Below are 14,914 nucleotides of genomic sequence, written 5' to 3'. Positions count from 1 at the left end.
CGAAAGCAGAAGTGTTTTAGGGGCTACGTTTTCTAGTGCTTATAATACATCCACAGGGGCATCCAAATATATCAATATTGTAAAGAATTACTATCAATCAAATTTTTGAGGTTTCCCAAAACTTTGCATTACCTTTAATCTCTTGTTTGCCCAGGATTCAACGAGGAGATTGAAGAGAGCAAGCAGGCAGCTGACGATGCCAAGCTCAGAATCCCTGACATCGAGGCTATGATCAACCAGGCCAACATCACAGCCCACAATGCATCAGATGCCATCGCAGCTGCAGAGGGCGATGCCATGAAGGCACGAGACTACGCCAGGATGGCAGAAGGAAACGCAACTTTAGCTTCAGAGGTAGATATTTTTTCAACCCTTTAAATATGAGATACGATTTTGGTAGAACACAAAGAAGACATTTTTCGAAGACCCCTGCCTAGGTTATCTTGAGCTTAGAATTCTAGAGTTTGAGTTTGTATTACCATATCTCTGGAAGTGTGATAGGGCCTCTATTCATACATTTGCAGCAATATATTGGTGGATTTTTGAATGACTTATTTAGAACTTCTTGAGTCTTCAGCCTCATTTAGACATGACAGTAAATCACAAAAATATTTGATGTGGACATGAACAGTGAAAGTAAAAAAAGTAATGACATCACAATCTCACAGCCTTATTAGACAAAGGTGTGCTTAACAATAACCGTCATGTGTACTCACTGCTCTGTTTTAAAATGGTCCCCTTTTTCTTATGTTAATTGAGAGCTGATGTGATGAGATAATCACCTGTCAGTGACCATGCAGGGAAGTCTAATCCCTCCTGGCCAAACTAATGCAGATAGGCTTTAATAAAAAGAGAAGACAGAAATGGGCTTAGTGTGTTATTGACATTCAGAATATTTCAAGTATTTCCCCTTTCTTGTCATAACTTTCATTCTCTCGTGATCTTCTGCTCCGTCTCTCAGGCTGCCAGGGGGGTCAGGACAGACGCCGAGGCCACCATGCTTGAGGCACAGGAACAGAACGACCGCGCTGACGACCTCGCTGCTGATGCAATGGAAACCATGATGAGACTCAATGCCATCGAGGGCCAGGCAGAAGACGATGGGGATATGGCAGATCGGGTAAATATAGTGATAATCCTATAAATATTGGGTTCTCGTACATTTGACAAAAGACTTAACTCCGTTTCGTTGACGATCAGCCATGCACAAAGAAGACGGAAGACTAGATGCATGACTGATCGTCACATAAAAAGGGAGTTAAGTCTTTTGTCAACTCTGTTTGTTGCTACGGCAAGCAGCCAGTGAAAACAAATTTTTTTAATCAAATTATGGAAATGCAAGCATTACTTTGAACAAACAAAACTTTGTTATTCCTGGCTCAATATTCCTGATTGAGGTGTCATATGAAAGGGCAGAACATGGACTTTTTAGAAATGTGATATTCTCTTTGAAGTTCAGATACCGCCCGCCAAATTAAATTTTTGGTACCCTCTATTCAAATTGTTTTTAATCACTCATGCATAAAATATGCATCATATGAGTTGCATCGAATGAAAGAGGAGGATCTAAGCTTTACAAACCTGTGTCATTTATTGATTAAAATTGTTGATTAAGTTATGATAAAACAACAGTAATTCTCGGTTTCGTTTTTTTCTGGGACGGACTGTATAATGCTCATGTTGGGCATATACAGTTAACAACTAAAGTAGTCGTGAATGTTTGCACAGTGGAATGAAGAGAATAATTAAGTTCCCAAAATTTTTTACGTCCTGACTAGAGCTCAACCTTCTTTTTAAAATTGATTTAAATTGCAGGCTCAGGAGAAGGCGAACGCTGCCAAACAGGTGACGGGTGCTGCCTTACAGGCTGCCGAGGAAGCTCTAGCTCAACTCCAGATGATAAAAGGAGAGCTAGGTAAGTGTATGCATAACTTTGATGAACAGTTGGCCTTTCTGTAGAGGTGACGTCTTTCATTCCAAATCCAGCCCATTTTAGATTTGACACCCTCTGTAGCTCCAAATCTAACCCAAGCTTTGCACCAGATCAAACCGAAACCAAATCTCTTTAAGATTGACACCCTGTTTGACACCAAACAGCTTCATCCTGCTCAGATGGTGCTCCATGAACCTGGACAGGCTACCAAAATTCAATACTAATCCAATTCCTCAAGCTTGGCAGCATATCGAACCCATCAGAATTGGCAACTCACAACTGCGCACTCAAAAAATGACGCCAAACTTAACCCAATTTAAAACTTGACACAACTATACACACGACAGTTAACACCAAAATTGACTCTTGATTGACACCTTCCTCAAGCTTGTCATGAAATCAAACCCATTACAAATGGAACGCCCAAAGTGACACCTAACTTGACACCAAACACCTTGGTTCATTCACCCCCTTCAGATAGTGCTGGTTCTATAGGCCTGATTGACACCTAATTCAAGCTTATCATAAAATCAAACCCATGAAAAATGTAACACCCAAAGTGACACCCAACTTGACACCCAACACCTTTGTTCATTCACCCCCTACAGATAGTGCTGGTTCTATCGACCTTGAGAGACTACAGGACCTGGAGGATGAACTCCTCAACGTCAACGCCACCATAACCTATGACCTCAGGCTAGACGATACCATGGATGAACTACGGGCCTACGCCATGCAGCAAGCAGGCTGGATCTCAGCGTATCAATTTGACCTCAGTGAAATACGAGCAGAGGTAAGAATCCTAAACCTTTTCATCTATTTCATTGCCATGATGATTTTTCTCTTTTCTTACAGATCAAGACGTCCATTTGACCAAGGTGTACCCTTCTATTGTTGTTATTGTTTTATTTCATTAATATGTTATTGTTTTATTATTATCATTTATTCTTTACGAAAGTCTATGTTCAGTCTGTCTTTCACATTATTATATCATTTTTTTCTTTTGTTGATGTTCTTTTTGAAATATTATAATAACAATGTATTTTTACTTACATGTACACGTATATGTGGCTATGTATTTTATATATATATAATAACTGTATTATATTTTCTCTATTACCATGGTCCATATAGGATCTATGTATATCACATTATCTACATGTAATTTATTATTGATCTTCTATATATTTTCTAATTTTACGTCTTATTTATCGTTGTACTACTAAATATTCGTTAATTACCACTGTAAAGAAGGATAGAGTCGTCTTAACATAGACCAAGTTTTATTTTAACATCAGCCGCTCACCAAATCTTTGGGAAATGCAAAGATGTGATGTCTTCCTCTTATCACCGAGTATTTAATCTCTATCCCACATGTACACTTTTGGGATGGAGGGATTTATGAATCACCCGAAATCTGTTCTATATTTTACTTTGATTTTAATAGATGTCAACTTTGCTCCATTACCAATCATTACCAATCTTTCATTTGTTGATTAATGTTTGTAAATGTTAGCACCACACAGCATCTTGTTTCTCAGTCACTTGCACAGTGTTTGATTCAATCTCACAGTGTGAAAGACATTTCCAAAACAACCACGTGATTACTCTCTGAGAGCTCAACTGTCCATCGATAAAGGAGAGCTGAAGATTGAATAAGCATGCATATTGAACAATTGTTCTTGTACAGGCACTGAAATGTTGATAAAAGTTGTGTAGTTTTAACACAATATCCATGTCCTACTAGATCAAAGAGGATATGAATTTGTTTTCTCAAAATAGGAGGCTTTTCTCTTGTTAAAGCTTATTTCTTAATTTTCATCAATATTGTTAATGTTCAAGCATCAGGTTTGTTTCTGAGTTCATTCATATTGATCTTGAGATTGTGAAATCATTTTTCTTTTTACAGCTATTGATGTTACGATGAAAAGAAAATTCCACACTCATCTTATTTTTACCTGATCTGACATTTGTATAAAAATACACTGATATAGAAAGGCGACATGTGACGGGTGAAGACGTCGCTAAATTGTGTTTGGCTAATATTTTATCTTCCATACATGGTTATCTACAGGTTACAAGTCTCTCGCTCATTGCCGCTAAACTGCCCGATTTCTGCCCCTTTCCCATTAAGTTGGAACCAGTCTAAACTGGTTCCAACCCACTCCCCCCCACACACATGATCTGGCACCAAGCACTCCCTCAATATGGTATGATTTGATGAGTTGCAGGTTTGACCCTTGACCTCTCCAGCATGACAAAGTGACCTTCACCCTATTAGAACAGGAACCAATCACGGATTACCGTACATGCACATGTGCCAACTTCATGTCAATAGTCCAGCGTGCTTCTTGAACCCCTTGAGGTGGCTTCCAAACTAGCTTTCATCTGAAATTTGGCTTTTACCCTTACTCCTCCTTCCTCTTACAGATGTAGAGTATCAAAGTAAAATATTACCACAAAAAAAGGCTGGCTACGATAAAAATTACCACGGCATACATGATGACATACTGATTTAAGTTGTTTGCCAGTACATGAAACCCTTGGTGCTACATATCATAGTGTACTGAGCATGAGATACATGCGCTTCATTAAAAAAATACCATTTGCAAATATCCCCCGACAATTATACCAGGGTACAAGGGTAATAAATGTATCATTGCACATTTCAACCAGAAGTGTCGATTTGGTCCCCTCTAGCCCTACCGTGGGTTGCAGCAAAGCTTTATTTTACTCAGTATAGACCAATGGTTAAGAGATTCCGGTTGAAAAAGCCTGATTGCGGGTATCCATCATCTTATGGCAGCTTTAGCATTATGTAATGTCAATACTTTGATACTCTTTAGTGCTGTTATATTTAGATCTTACAGTACTTTTAGTACACTCCCTCCCTCCCTGTTTAATCATGAGGTGTTCCACATGAATATCCATTAATAAGTAGGCTTTTACTCTGACTTTCCTTAATCCCACTGCCTAGTTTTAGATAAAGTGCTGTGACTTTTAATTGTGTTTTAAATCGACCCTACCCTCCTGAGTCTTAAAGTTCTGTTCAGCTACACCGCGTACTGTTACCCCCAAACTAAACACATGTATGTATGTGTACCCAGTTACTGAAAAGAAAATAGTGTTCTAGAGGAGTATTATCCCAGCTTGTATGTGATGTAACCCGTATTGCCTGCTGCGAGCCAGAAGTTCCCTTTTGGCCCTCAACAAGCAAGGTATACATGCGTCTGTACTGTCTGTCTGTGTATGTATACAAAGCAGCGTTTACAAAAGAAGATAGTTTTTTGTGGTCATCCCTGTGCCAGCGATAAATGAAAGGCGACAGTATACAGTGTATAATATCTTAGAAATTCAGTGACATATAAAACCATGGCTTTTCAGCAAAAGACAGCATCTATCCAATCAACATCAACAACAAATAAGAAACCTCCATCACCTACATGTATTTGGATTCTAGCTGCCGTAATGTTGGTTAGCAAGACCCATTCTTTTATTGAAAAGCCTTGATTTTATGTGACACCCTATTTTCTTAAGCTACCAAGATAGTGTTAGGTAAATATAAGCATTCTTTATTTTGATATTGTTTATTTCATCTTGCATGTTCAGGTGCTCAGTTTGGAACGAATAAGAGATGCTCTACCAAATTTTTGCCCTCGTGAGCTGGCCATAGAGACGCCCGCTGTTAGGCCAGGATCAAGGGGCGATATACCCCCAAACACATAATACAGAACCTCGGGAATGTGAGCTCTTTAGCAAAAGTAGATTGAAGATTTGAAGCTTGTAGATGAAGAAGAAGAAGAAGGGAAAGAATAGGAGCTTTGTAGCAAGGTGCATGAAAATGTAGGCAGAGAAAATAAGCAATGGACGTAAATGTAATTACAGTTGCTTTGTAGCAGTGTAGGTTCATTTATTCATTTCATCTATTCTCGAAATTTCAGATACATTGTATTTCAGCATGGCAATACTATACATTTGGTATTAAAATGGAGCCGGCAACAAATAGCCGTTTAATACACCCTAATTTATGATAGTAAATTAATCCTCAAGAATGAACATTGAATCACAAAGAAGTATTTGGGTTAGCTCGAACATTGAAATAATTTGTTTCTTATGAAATATATACACAACATAATTGAACTCAAACATATATACATGTGCACTATGCACAGTAATCTATTTTCACAATCTGATTCAGATATGTTCAATGATTTTATAAAAATATTTAGATTAAGAAGTGAAGCCTTCCAAGCAGTTTGGGATGATAAAGTGAGCTTGCTAGGTGTTCACATTGAGACTACGTTGTAGGAGTCTTCAAGAAGAATTAGAGAGAGAAGGGAATGTTGTAGCAATATAGAAAGAATAAGCTTTGTAGAAAAGTAGAGGGAGAGCAGGAGCTGTATGGATGTAGATAGATACAAGTATATATATGTAAAGACTGCATTTATGAGAATTTAGCAGTTATACTGTAGCAGAGCTTGGGGAGAGAAAAGGAGGCTAATAGAAAAGAAAATTGCTACATTGGCTTATGTCCAGGAGAGAAAAAGAGCTGATAGCAGGAACATTCCTAGCCCTGAAGTTGGATAGTAACCTACATATACATTTAGATGTAGGTTTAGGATATCTAGCAGTTTAGAACCTTGCAACATAATATAGCTTCATTGCACAAAAGGTTGTTGACATCATACATTTCATGTTGTACATTTGCATACCGGTAGAAATATGTAAGTGGCCTGCATCCCATGTCATATCATACAAATGGTGAAATTTCTTGTTCCTCTCTAGCTTCAAAGCTAACGTTGTTTTACAGGTCTAGGCTACATGTACATGTAGCTGCTTTCACCAGTTTCATTCGATTCTGACAAAGCTTCATTTCATTTCAAGTAGCGAGCGTTTCATAGCGTGGTGATGCAACTTCAGTACAGTCAGTCCATCTTAGTGTTTTCACCTCCTTACCCAACTTGCGCGTCATAATCCAGGGGGTGTTTCACAAGGATCCTAAGTCGAACTTAACTCTACGTTGGACTTAAACATTATGGAGAGCCATTTGTACCATTAAAATTAAATATATTCAAAAGCAAAAATTCAAGTATTTAAAACTTTTCATAAATTCCAAATCAAGAATATGAAATCTCCTTAATAAAAGTTAATATGAATGATTTGAATCAACATTTTATGCCTTTTAATATACCTTTTACAAAAATATTTTCAAAGATGCTAATGGCTTTCCATAATTGTTAAGGCCAACTTAGAGATAATTTCAACTTAAGGTCTTTGTGAAGCACCCCAAGGTCATATAGAGATATAATAATGAATGTCTTTTTATCTATCTCCCATTCATTGGACCCCTCCAAGTCAATGTCATTAAGTGTTGTATACTCCCCCCTTTTTTTTAGTGACCCTGTATTTGTATGGAATCTACGATGTGTGTCTTCAAGTAAATTTGTATGTGTGTATAAAGTATTGGTATGACCCATATGCACTGTGTTGCATGATGTAAATGTATACGTCATTTCCACAAGATCATCAGTAAGCTTTTTTGTTGGCATGGTAACTAGAATAACAATACATCTTTTTCCATTGATGTGAAAGTGACCCATTCCAACCCGTCCTTCATGTACCATACATGTAGATGTTACAGTAAAGAGTTTGACAGTTATTTACATGAAGTACACAAATGTGCATGTTCTTCTACAATCAGCCCCTGTTTCATAGAACTCCTTATCAAGAACAAGTGCCAAATTTCTGTAACGAATTTCCTCTCAGCCAATTAAATGCAAGGGTTTGAGTGGCTTATGACAGTTATAGTAACTTGTCATTGATAGCAAGTCTTATGAAACAGGGCATGCAAGTCATGTAATTTGAATTGAAATGTAGTGTGATGCCACGACTGATCATTCTCTAGGTAGTTAATTTTCTTCACATTTTCCCAACATAAAATAATCTTTGTTGTTACCGTAGCATAATACCTAGAATCATTGCTTGATGATTGCAATGAGCTGCAGTTGATCCCTGATTAGGGACATACAGTACTGTTTAACAATCTGAAATTTATAAATTATGATGTTTAGACATTACATTGAAAGAGAGTAAAGGGGAGAGAGATAGAGAGAGAGAGAGCTGAAATGGCACTAAAACATTTCCAATTGAAAATATAAGTGATCTAACATTGCAGATATTCATAACAGAACGTCTCAAGTTTTTGGAAAATAGATAATCATGAAAAAAAGTATTTTAAAGAAAACTTTTTCTTTTAACATCATTCCCCCCCCCTTTTTTTGGGGGGGGGGGGGATTCTAGACCTTTGTAACAAACGCACATATGACAAAAACCCAGAGTTTTCAATTTCTAGTATCTTACTTTTTCTCTGCTTTGAGACATATTTTAACTGCCAATTGTCCAAGTCATGTCTTGCATACATGAAGTAGAATATAATATCATTGTGCATACTGATTAAATGTTGAAAGATTTTGTGTAAATAAAGTTTGAAGTATTAATTTGGTGGTGGATTTTAATCAAGCAGTGTAGTGCTAGCCTAATCTTGAAGCATTGCTTTTAAAACACAGTTTCATAATAAATCAGTTTTATAACAACATTTAAAAGAGGGGTCCTATATGCTTAAACAAAAACATGAAATATAGCCTTATAAAATGATATAATTGGCTATTAATTGCTACATGAAAACAATATTTAAAACAAAATTTTGAACCATGATTTTTGGTTTTAAAGCATTTCTATTTTCATAAATTTTTTATTCTGTCTCTTATTATTTCATATTTATTGCACCCTCAACTTATAAATATCTTTAATTATTGTGTGATATCACAATATTTATGTTTTTATAATGCACTTTTCATCATTGCACTCATTTGTTATTCATCGTCAAGTTCTCCCTTTCTCTCTCACTCTCTCTCTCTCTAACAGGTCGCATCGCTGGAAACTGTCCGGGATTCCTTGCCTAATTTCTGTCCCAACATTGTTCGGCTTGAGGAAGCGCCCGCAGACCCCTGATCCACCCCTCCCCTCTACACACACCCCACCCCTCCCTTTCAAAATCATCTTTATCACTAAAACTAACCGTTCCCTACTTCTAAAGGGCTAACTAAGTGCACTGAATATGTTAGGTCTGCGTTGAGTGTTTTAAAATTGTTGAACAGAATTGGTTCACTTCTAGACTGATCTATTCTTGGAGACGATAGACAGTTTTACCGATGTGTTCAACGTATTCAGAGTTAATGCATAATTCTTGATCAGGAGTTGCTGTTCAGGGCTTGAAACTCTTGTCAAAGGCTTGCCTGACATATCAACAAGTATTCTCTGAATGATGGCTTCCATCCATACAGATTCTATCATTTAAAACCGGTGAATCAGGTAGCTTTACAGTGCTTTTAGAAAAGAAACATCCTAAATTTGAGTACATCGGTAAACGGGTGTAAAGGTGGCATCAAACGCAGAGTCTACCACATTCAGTGTGTACAGCCCTGGTCCCCTCCTAGGGGACGTGGGTCAGTCTGGACTATATAGTTTGCGATTTACATTGTACATTTTAATTCTATCAAGTTCAGCTTTCTATAATACCTCTGGTGCCTTAATTGTTTGCGTGATGGCATGTTTATACTTCTTATTTATGATTTGTAGATCTTACTGGCTATGTTGTGCTCCAAAACGCATCTGTATCTCTTAGGATTTAGCCTAGAGAGAAATAGACCCGACCTCTCAGTCCCAGAAACTCAAAAATATGTTTCCTCTGTTTGTTTTGTAAATGTTCTTGTACATCCAGAAAACTGTATGAATTGTGCTATTGTTATACTTTTTGAAATTTGAATTTGTTAAAGAGGTCTGAGTATATACTGCATGGTATTATAATGCAGGTTATTACTGCTGTTTCATTTTTATATATGAACATCTGTAGGTTTTTTTGCATAAATAATAGTCTAGTTTCACAAAGGAAATATCAAATGGCACCCAAAGTAAGTTCAAGCTGAATGGAGAGACATGTAAGGAGGATAAGAAGCATGGCTCCCACTTTACTTAATCAGATTGGTTGATTTACAGTACTCTTACCAATGTCTGTTCCTATTAGAGCCAACAAGATGAAGCCCTCATGCATGCAGCCATTATCCTTCTTAAACTCTTCTTGCTTTTCCCTTTAATTTTTTTTTTGTCTAGGTAGACTGTTTGTTTAGTTGTTTGTTCGTTTGTGTGTTGTGTGCTTCTCATTTAGAACAGCTGCTTACCCCCTATTGTTTTGCAGTTAACCGACCAAGTTTTTCCTTGATGAATGCCATTGCTTTAAAGACATTTTCTTTGAATGTTCTGTGTGTGTTCTTTTCAAGGGTGCTTTATATTTGCAAACGAGTGTCATTTCCTAATTTTTTTCCTCCACAGTCTAGCTCTAATCCTGCAACTGCTTTTATTCACATATTAAAATTGATCTTTTCTCATTGGGGTACTGTTGGATTAGAATTTGAAAATAATCTGCATGCCCATCAGTCTTCCATTTCTATTGCTTCTCTCTGAAAAAATGTTCAGTGCTAAAATTCTTATTAATTCTGTTAGCTTCTTGTGGTATTTCTCCCAATTCCCACACATAAACAGAGCAATCATATTTCCTGCTTTATGTGTGGGAAAGTTCATGTTAATCAGTAAACAGTATGCCCAAGCTTTTAAGCTAATCGCACTGAACAAAAATATGCATCATGAAATTTTTATCACCATGTTTATGATGAAATTCTAGAATTCTATATTATGATCATTTGAAAATGCTATTAATTTTGGGAAATGTAGTCTATAGGGATTTGCTGACAAGTCTCTGAAAAATTGACAATCAAATTTCACACCCCAAACCACCTTTGGTCATGCATTTGGCTTCCCTGCTTTTTGCTTTATTAACCGCATGATTGCAATGACTTTAGAGAAATCAGATGTAGGGCGCTTCTATAAAAACCCTATCGTATACCTCGTTGAAATCATAAAGGGATTATTAATATGCCATAACCCATTGTAGTGTTGACATATTTCAATACTTACACAAGTAGATGGCGCATGAGGCTATTGGAAGAACCCCTACGTTGATTTCTCGAAAGTCTTTGCAATCGTGTTCACTTGCCTTTTCAAATGCTTTTGAATGTTTTGTTTGCTTCCCTCACTGACCCTCTTCCTTTGCGCTTTGCTTTCTTTTGTTTTATTGCATGCTACAGGTGGCCAATGTGGAAGAAATCAGGGATGCCTTGCCTGAGTTCTGCCCCAACGAAAGCATCCTAGAACCTTAAGAACACCTTGTATGCTTCTCTCAATCTTAGAAATGTCTCATGTACAGGATGCTTGTCCAGGGTGATTGTACGGTTGACTCTGCTTAATTAGGACAGTTATGGGAAGTGATATACATTGTCATTGGAATAGCACATGCCCCCCCAAACACTACGGTCTGTATTCTACTACTTCAGTGAAACAGTTGTCCCATTTAACAGATGTTCCCATTTAAGACAGTCCAAATTCAGCAGTGTCAACTGTATTGTTTTTTTTTAAATAAAATATTAAATTTAAAGTAAGTGGGCATTGGTTAAGTTGAAGTCAGACTATGACTTAAGGTCAAGAGGTCATCGCTGCCTTCATTATCAACTCTCTAGTCTTAGCAAGCCAGACCTGGAGCTTAAGCTTTAAAGATAATTACAAATAATTAGGCTTCCAACTTCACTTTACATCATGGATTTTACAGCCCGTTCTGTGGGTTCACTCAATATTATGTTGAATAGTAATCATTATTTGATCTAGACCGTCTTAAAACATTAATTCCATCAGTAATTTATGTCTAGGGAAGCAATAGCAAATGTGTCAGCAAGTCTTAAAGGGAACAGTTAAATACATGTGTATATTTTGTCATGCATTTTTTTAAAGCCTTCCATTATTTATGACCTATGTTTCCACATGTTTGCTCCCCCTCCTCAATTTGGCAACATGCTTACAATGCTGCACCATGCAAACAATATGCATTAACATCTAAGCTCATGTTTTGTATATATACTTGCAACTCTTTCTAAAAACAAATTAAAAAAAACTTTTTAAACAATACAAGTTTATGTGTTTTAAGTTATGTTTACCAATTGCTGTGTCTGTTTTCTATTTCTTTTTATTATTCTGTTGGAGATTTGTTAGCATCTATTCTGTACATATTTAGCTGTTCATTTATTATTGGTATTGAGTACGATAGATGAGTTAGCAGTGCATTTGAAAAGACCTCTCAAGCATATTTGCATAATTGTTAGATAGATACTCCACATGTTGAATGGTGTATGATCTCTGTTTCAGGCATGGTAGAGGGCATAAAGACATTGTTTTGCCTGTAAGAAATGATCAGGCACCACTCAAAATATCTTGTATCTATATCAAATGCTTAAGTCTTCAATATATATAGACTCTGCTCATGGTATTAATCATAATTTCTAAATTCTAACATTGCTCAAGACATTGCAATAGACATCAGTTTAGTAATGGCTTACAGAATAATCATTTGCTCTTTATTACCCTTCATTTGCTACCATTCTCTATGAGTCAATCTTACAGTTAAAATGCCTACTTACACTGCCCAGTACAGAACCAGGTACACTGCCTTGCATTATTTGTTAGTCTTGTAGATTTAGAAAATCTTCCTTAATTATGTGTTCTAATAATTCTCTGTCCAAAATTGGCATTCATAGATGCACGTTTCGTCATTGATCACTTAAGAAAAATACCAGTGAATATAAACATTTTCACTGGCCACACTGAAACTGGTTTTCTTTTAATGAATTCCAAACTTGGTTGTCAGGGATTGAAATACGGTCAAAACAACTATTTAAATATTATCTGTATATATATATTTTTGGATCGAGAGCTCTGATTGGTTTGGATTGCTAGTACTGCTGCTTGTGAGAGGTATAAACCTTGATTGCAGTTGTAGAGCAGTGTTAGAACCCCCTATATTGTAGCTTTACTGTTGGAACTTTTAGATAGACTATTATGTCCCTGTCACAACCTTTTGTCATCGTTTGAAAGGTTTATTCTGGATGAGAGTACTCACTTAGTGTCACATTTTGCTATGAATCATGAATTCTTCTTCATGATTATTTCTCTGTTTTTACAATGGTATATATGTACATACGTAGATATTGGGAGATAATGCTATATGTTTCATTGAATAGCCTTAAAACATGTGTTTTGATCTCGACATTGATTATTAAACTCCACTTTGTGTTGTATTAGGTAGATAGCATTAGCACATATGCTTTTCTAGAAATAAAAGATAAGCTTTTCTATTTAAAGTATGATAAATCATGTATTTATTCTTGTATGTAATTGCATATTTGTAAGAGGATTTTTAACAAGGATTCTGTGTACGTATATAGCCTACATATTAATATCTTGAACTGTCTTTTGTAAACCAGTTATGCATTGCAAAAAAAACATGGTGCTATTTTCACAAGTTTTTAAGGAGGTTGACACAAAATATGCAGTATATATTTGACAAGTGTACTTCAGAAAATATCAGTATTCTTGTCTTTCTAGGTGTGAGATGTGAACTATTTTATGCTTCAAAATTTTTGTTAAAAATCATTAGAAGAGAAATGAGGGATGTACCCATTGCTGAAACTTTCCTGCATGAAAAACGTGCATGTGGTGCGCAGCCCCTCTTGCGCCCTAAGATCTGGGTCCATTCAAAGCATTGCAGAATGACATTTCAAAAACATTTTTACATTTTGAATGAAGAATAAAATGGACATTTTAATAAAAATCTACAAATGAATGATATAATATATGAAGTACTTTCAAAACATAATGTTGCCTATCAATCATTGATTATATTGATGAAATACTGAATTTGATTGATATGGGTTCGTTACAGAATGACATAGAATGTGATTTTTGGGTCTTCCGTAACAAAGCTATTTAAAACTCAATATTTTATGAATCTGATTAATGGTTGACAGGAAACTCAACTGCTGTGAAAGTACCTCATATTAGTTTATATATTATATCATAAATTTAGAGATTTTTGTATTGAAATATCCCTGATATTCCACTTTCAAAATTGTAAATTCTCTTTAAATGCCATCCTGTAATGCTTGGGATTGACTTGGGCAGAGTGTCAACACAGTCCCTGACTGAGTAGAGAGCAATGGGGAGTTCCCCTTTCACCCTGTAATGAACAGTCATTGTGATCATTCTCTTCCAAAGTTTATCATGCCTTGGAACTATATGCAAGACATTATTTGTTTTGGAATAGATATCTATTTATATTTTTGATCTAACACAAGAGAAATTGTAAGGACACACTCCTAGGGAGCTGAATAGTGTAATGATCACTTTTTTTAAAACATGTTGAATTTGGAATACTGTCTTCGTATAATAAACAAGCCCAAGAAAAAAAAGGTTTAATTAGTAGCTGCTGTTTTTGGTCTCTTGCTTATTATAGAGTGAGTACGTGTGAGCCTGAATTAGTGACAGTGAATATTTGATTTCTGGAATAAGGTGTGAGAGGCTAAAATTAAATATGAGTGCATCTTCTTCAAAGAATGCACTTTTGCGACAGTGGATTCATGTTATTTGTGGGTGTGAAAAGAACAGCTATTCAATTATTTTAGCCCTAAACTCATCAATTTGAAAAGAATTCAAGTCACCAATAAATATTGTAGATTCAAATTGTCAACAATTTATGTTTAAATATGAAAATAATCTCTTCATTTTCCATATATTGCTGTATGTGTTTGGCGTGTACTAGTTATTCTATTCAAATTTGAATAGATTACAATCATATTTGAAAAAATATTTTCAAGCTTAAAATATGTGCAAAGTTTTAATGAAAAGAATCTGATATTGTGAGTATGAGTCCAGTATCTGTTGTCTGTGAGTGAATTTTGAGTCATAAACATGTAGGAAAACACAATCACAAAGATTTTAAGAATTAAACACCGTTTTCTATTGCCTATGAAATCATGTTGAGAT

The 14,914-nt window shown here is 35.9% G+C and overlaps 1 protein-coding gene across 2 annotated transcripts in view; it reads left to right on the top strand.

Annotated features, from left to right (window-relative positions):
- LOC587252 (laminin subunit gamma-1) overlaps window positions 1-14,351 on the top strand; it is a 90,173-nt gene extending 75,822 nt beyond the window's left edge. The window contains exons 25-29 of one of the 2 annotated variants that reach the window (XM_030997903.1): window positions 155-354; window positions 962-1,120; window positions 1,816-1,915; window positions 2,542-2,726; window positions 11,134-14,351. In XM_030997903.1, coding sequence (XP_030853763.1) covers window positions 155-354; window positions 962-1,120; window positions 1,816-1,915; window positions 2,542-2,726; window positions 11,134-11,205 — 716 coding nt within the window. In that variant the 3' untranslated portion in view covers window positions 11,206-14,351. Of the gene's footprint in view, window positions 1-154; window positions 355-961; window positions 1,121-1,815; window positions 1,916-2,410; window positions 2,461-2,541; window positions 2,727-11,133 lie in introns of those variants that run through there. The other variant, XM_030997904.1, reaches the window with a different exon arrangement.
- The last annotated feature ends 563 nt before the right edge of the window (window positions 14,352-14,914 follow it).

Source organism: Strongylocentrotus purpuratus, unplaced genomic scaffold (assembly GCF_000002235.5).
Source record: "Strongylocentrotus purpuratus isolate Spur 01 unplaced genomic scaffold, Spur_5.0 spur5_scaffold_4, whole genome shotgun sequence".
Classification (NCBI taxonomy): domain Eukaryota; kingdom Metazoa; phylum Echinodermata; class Echinoidea; order Camarodonta; family Strongylocentrotidae; genus Strongylocentrotus; species Strongylocentrotus purpuratus.
This window is presented reverse-complemented; position numbering and strand designations above follow the sequence as displayed.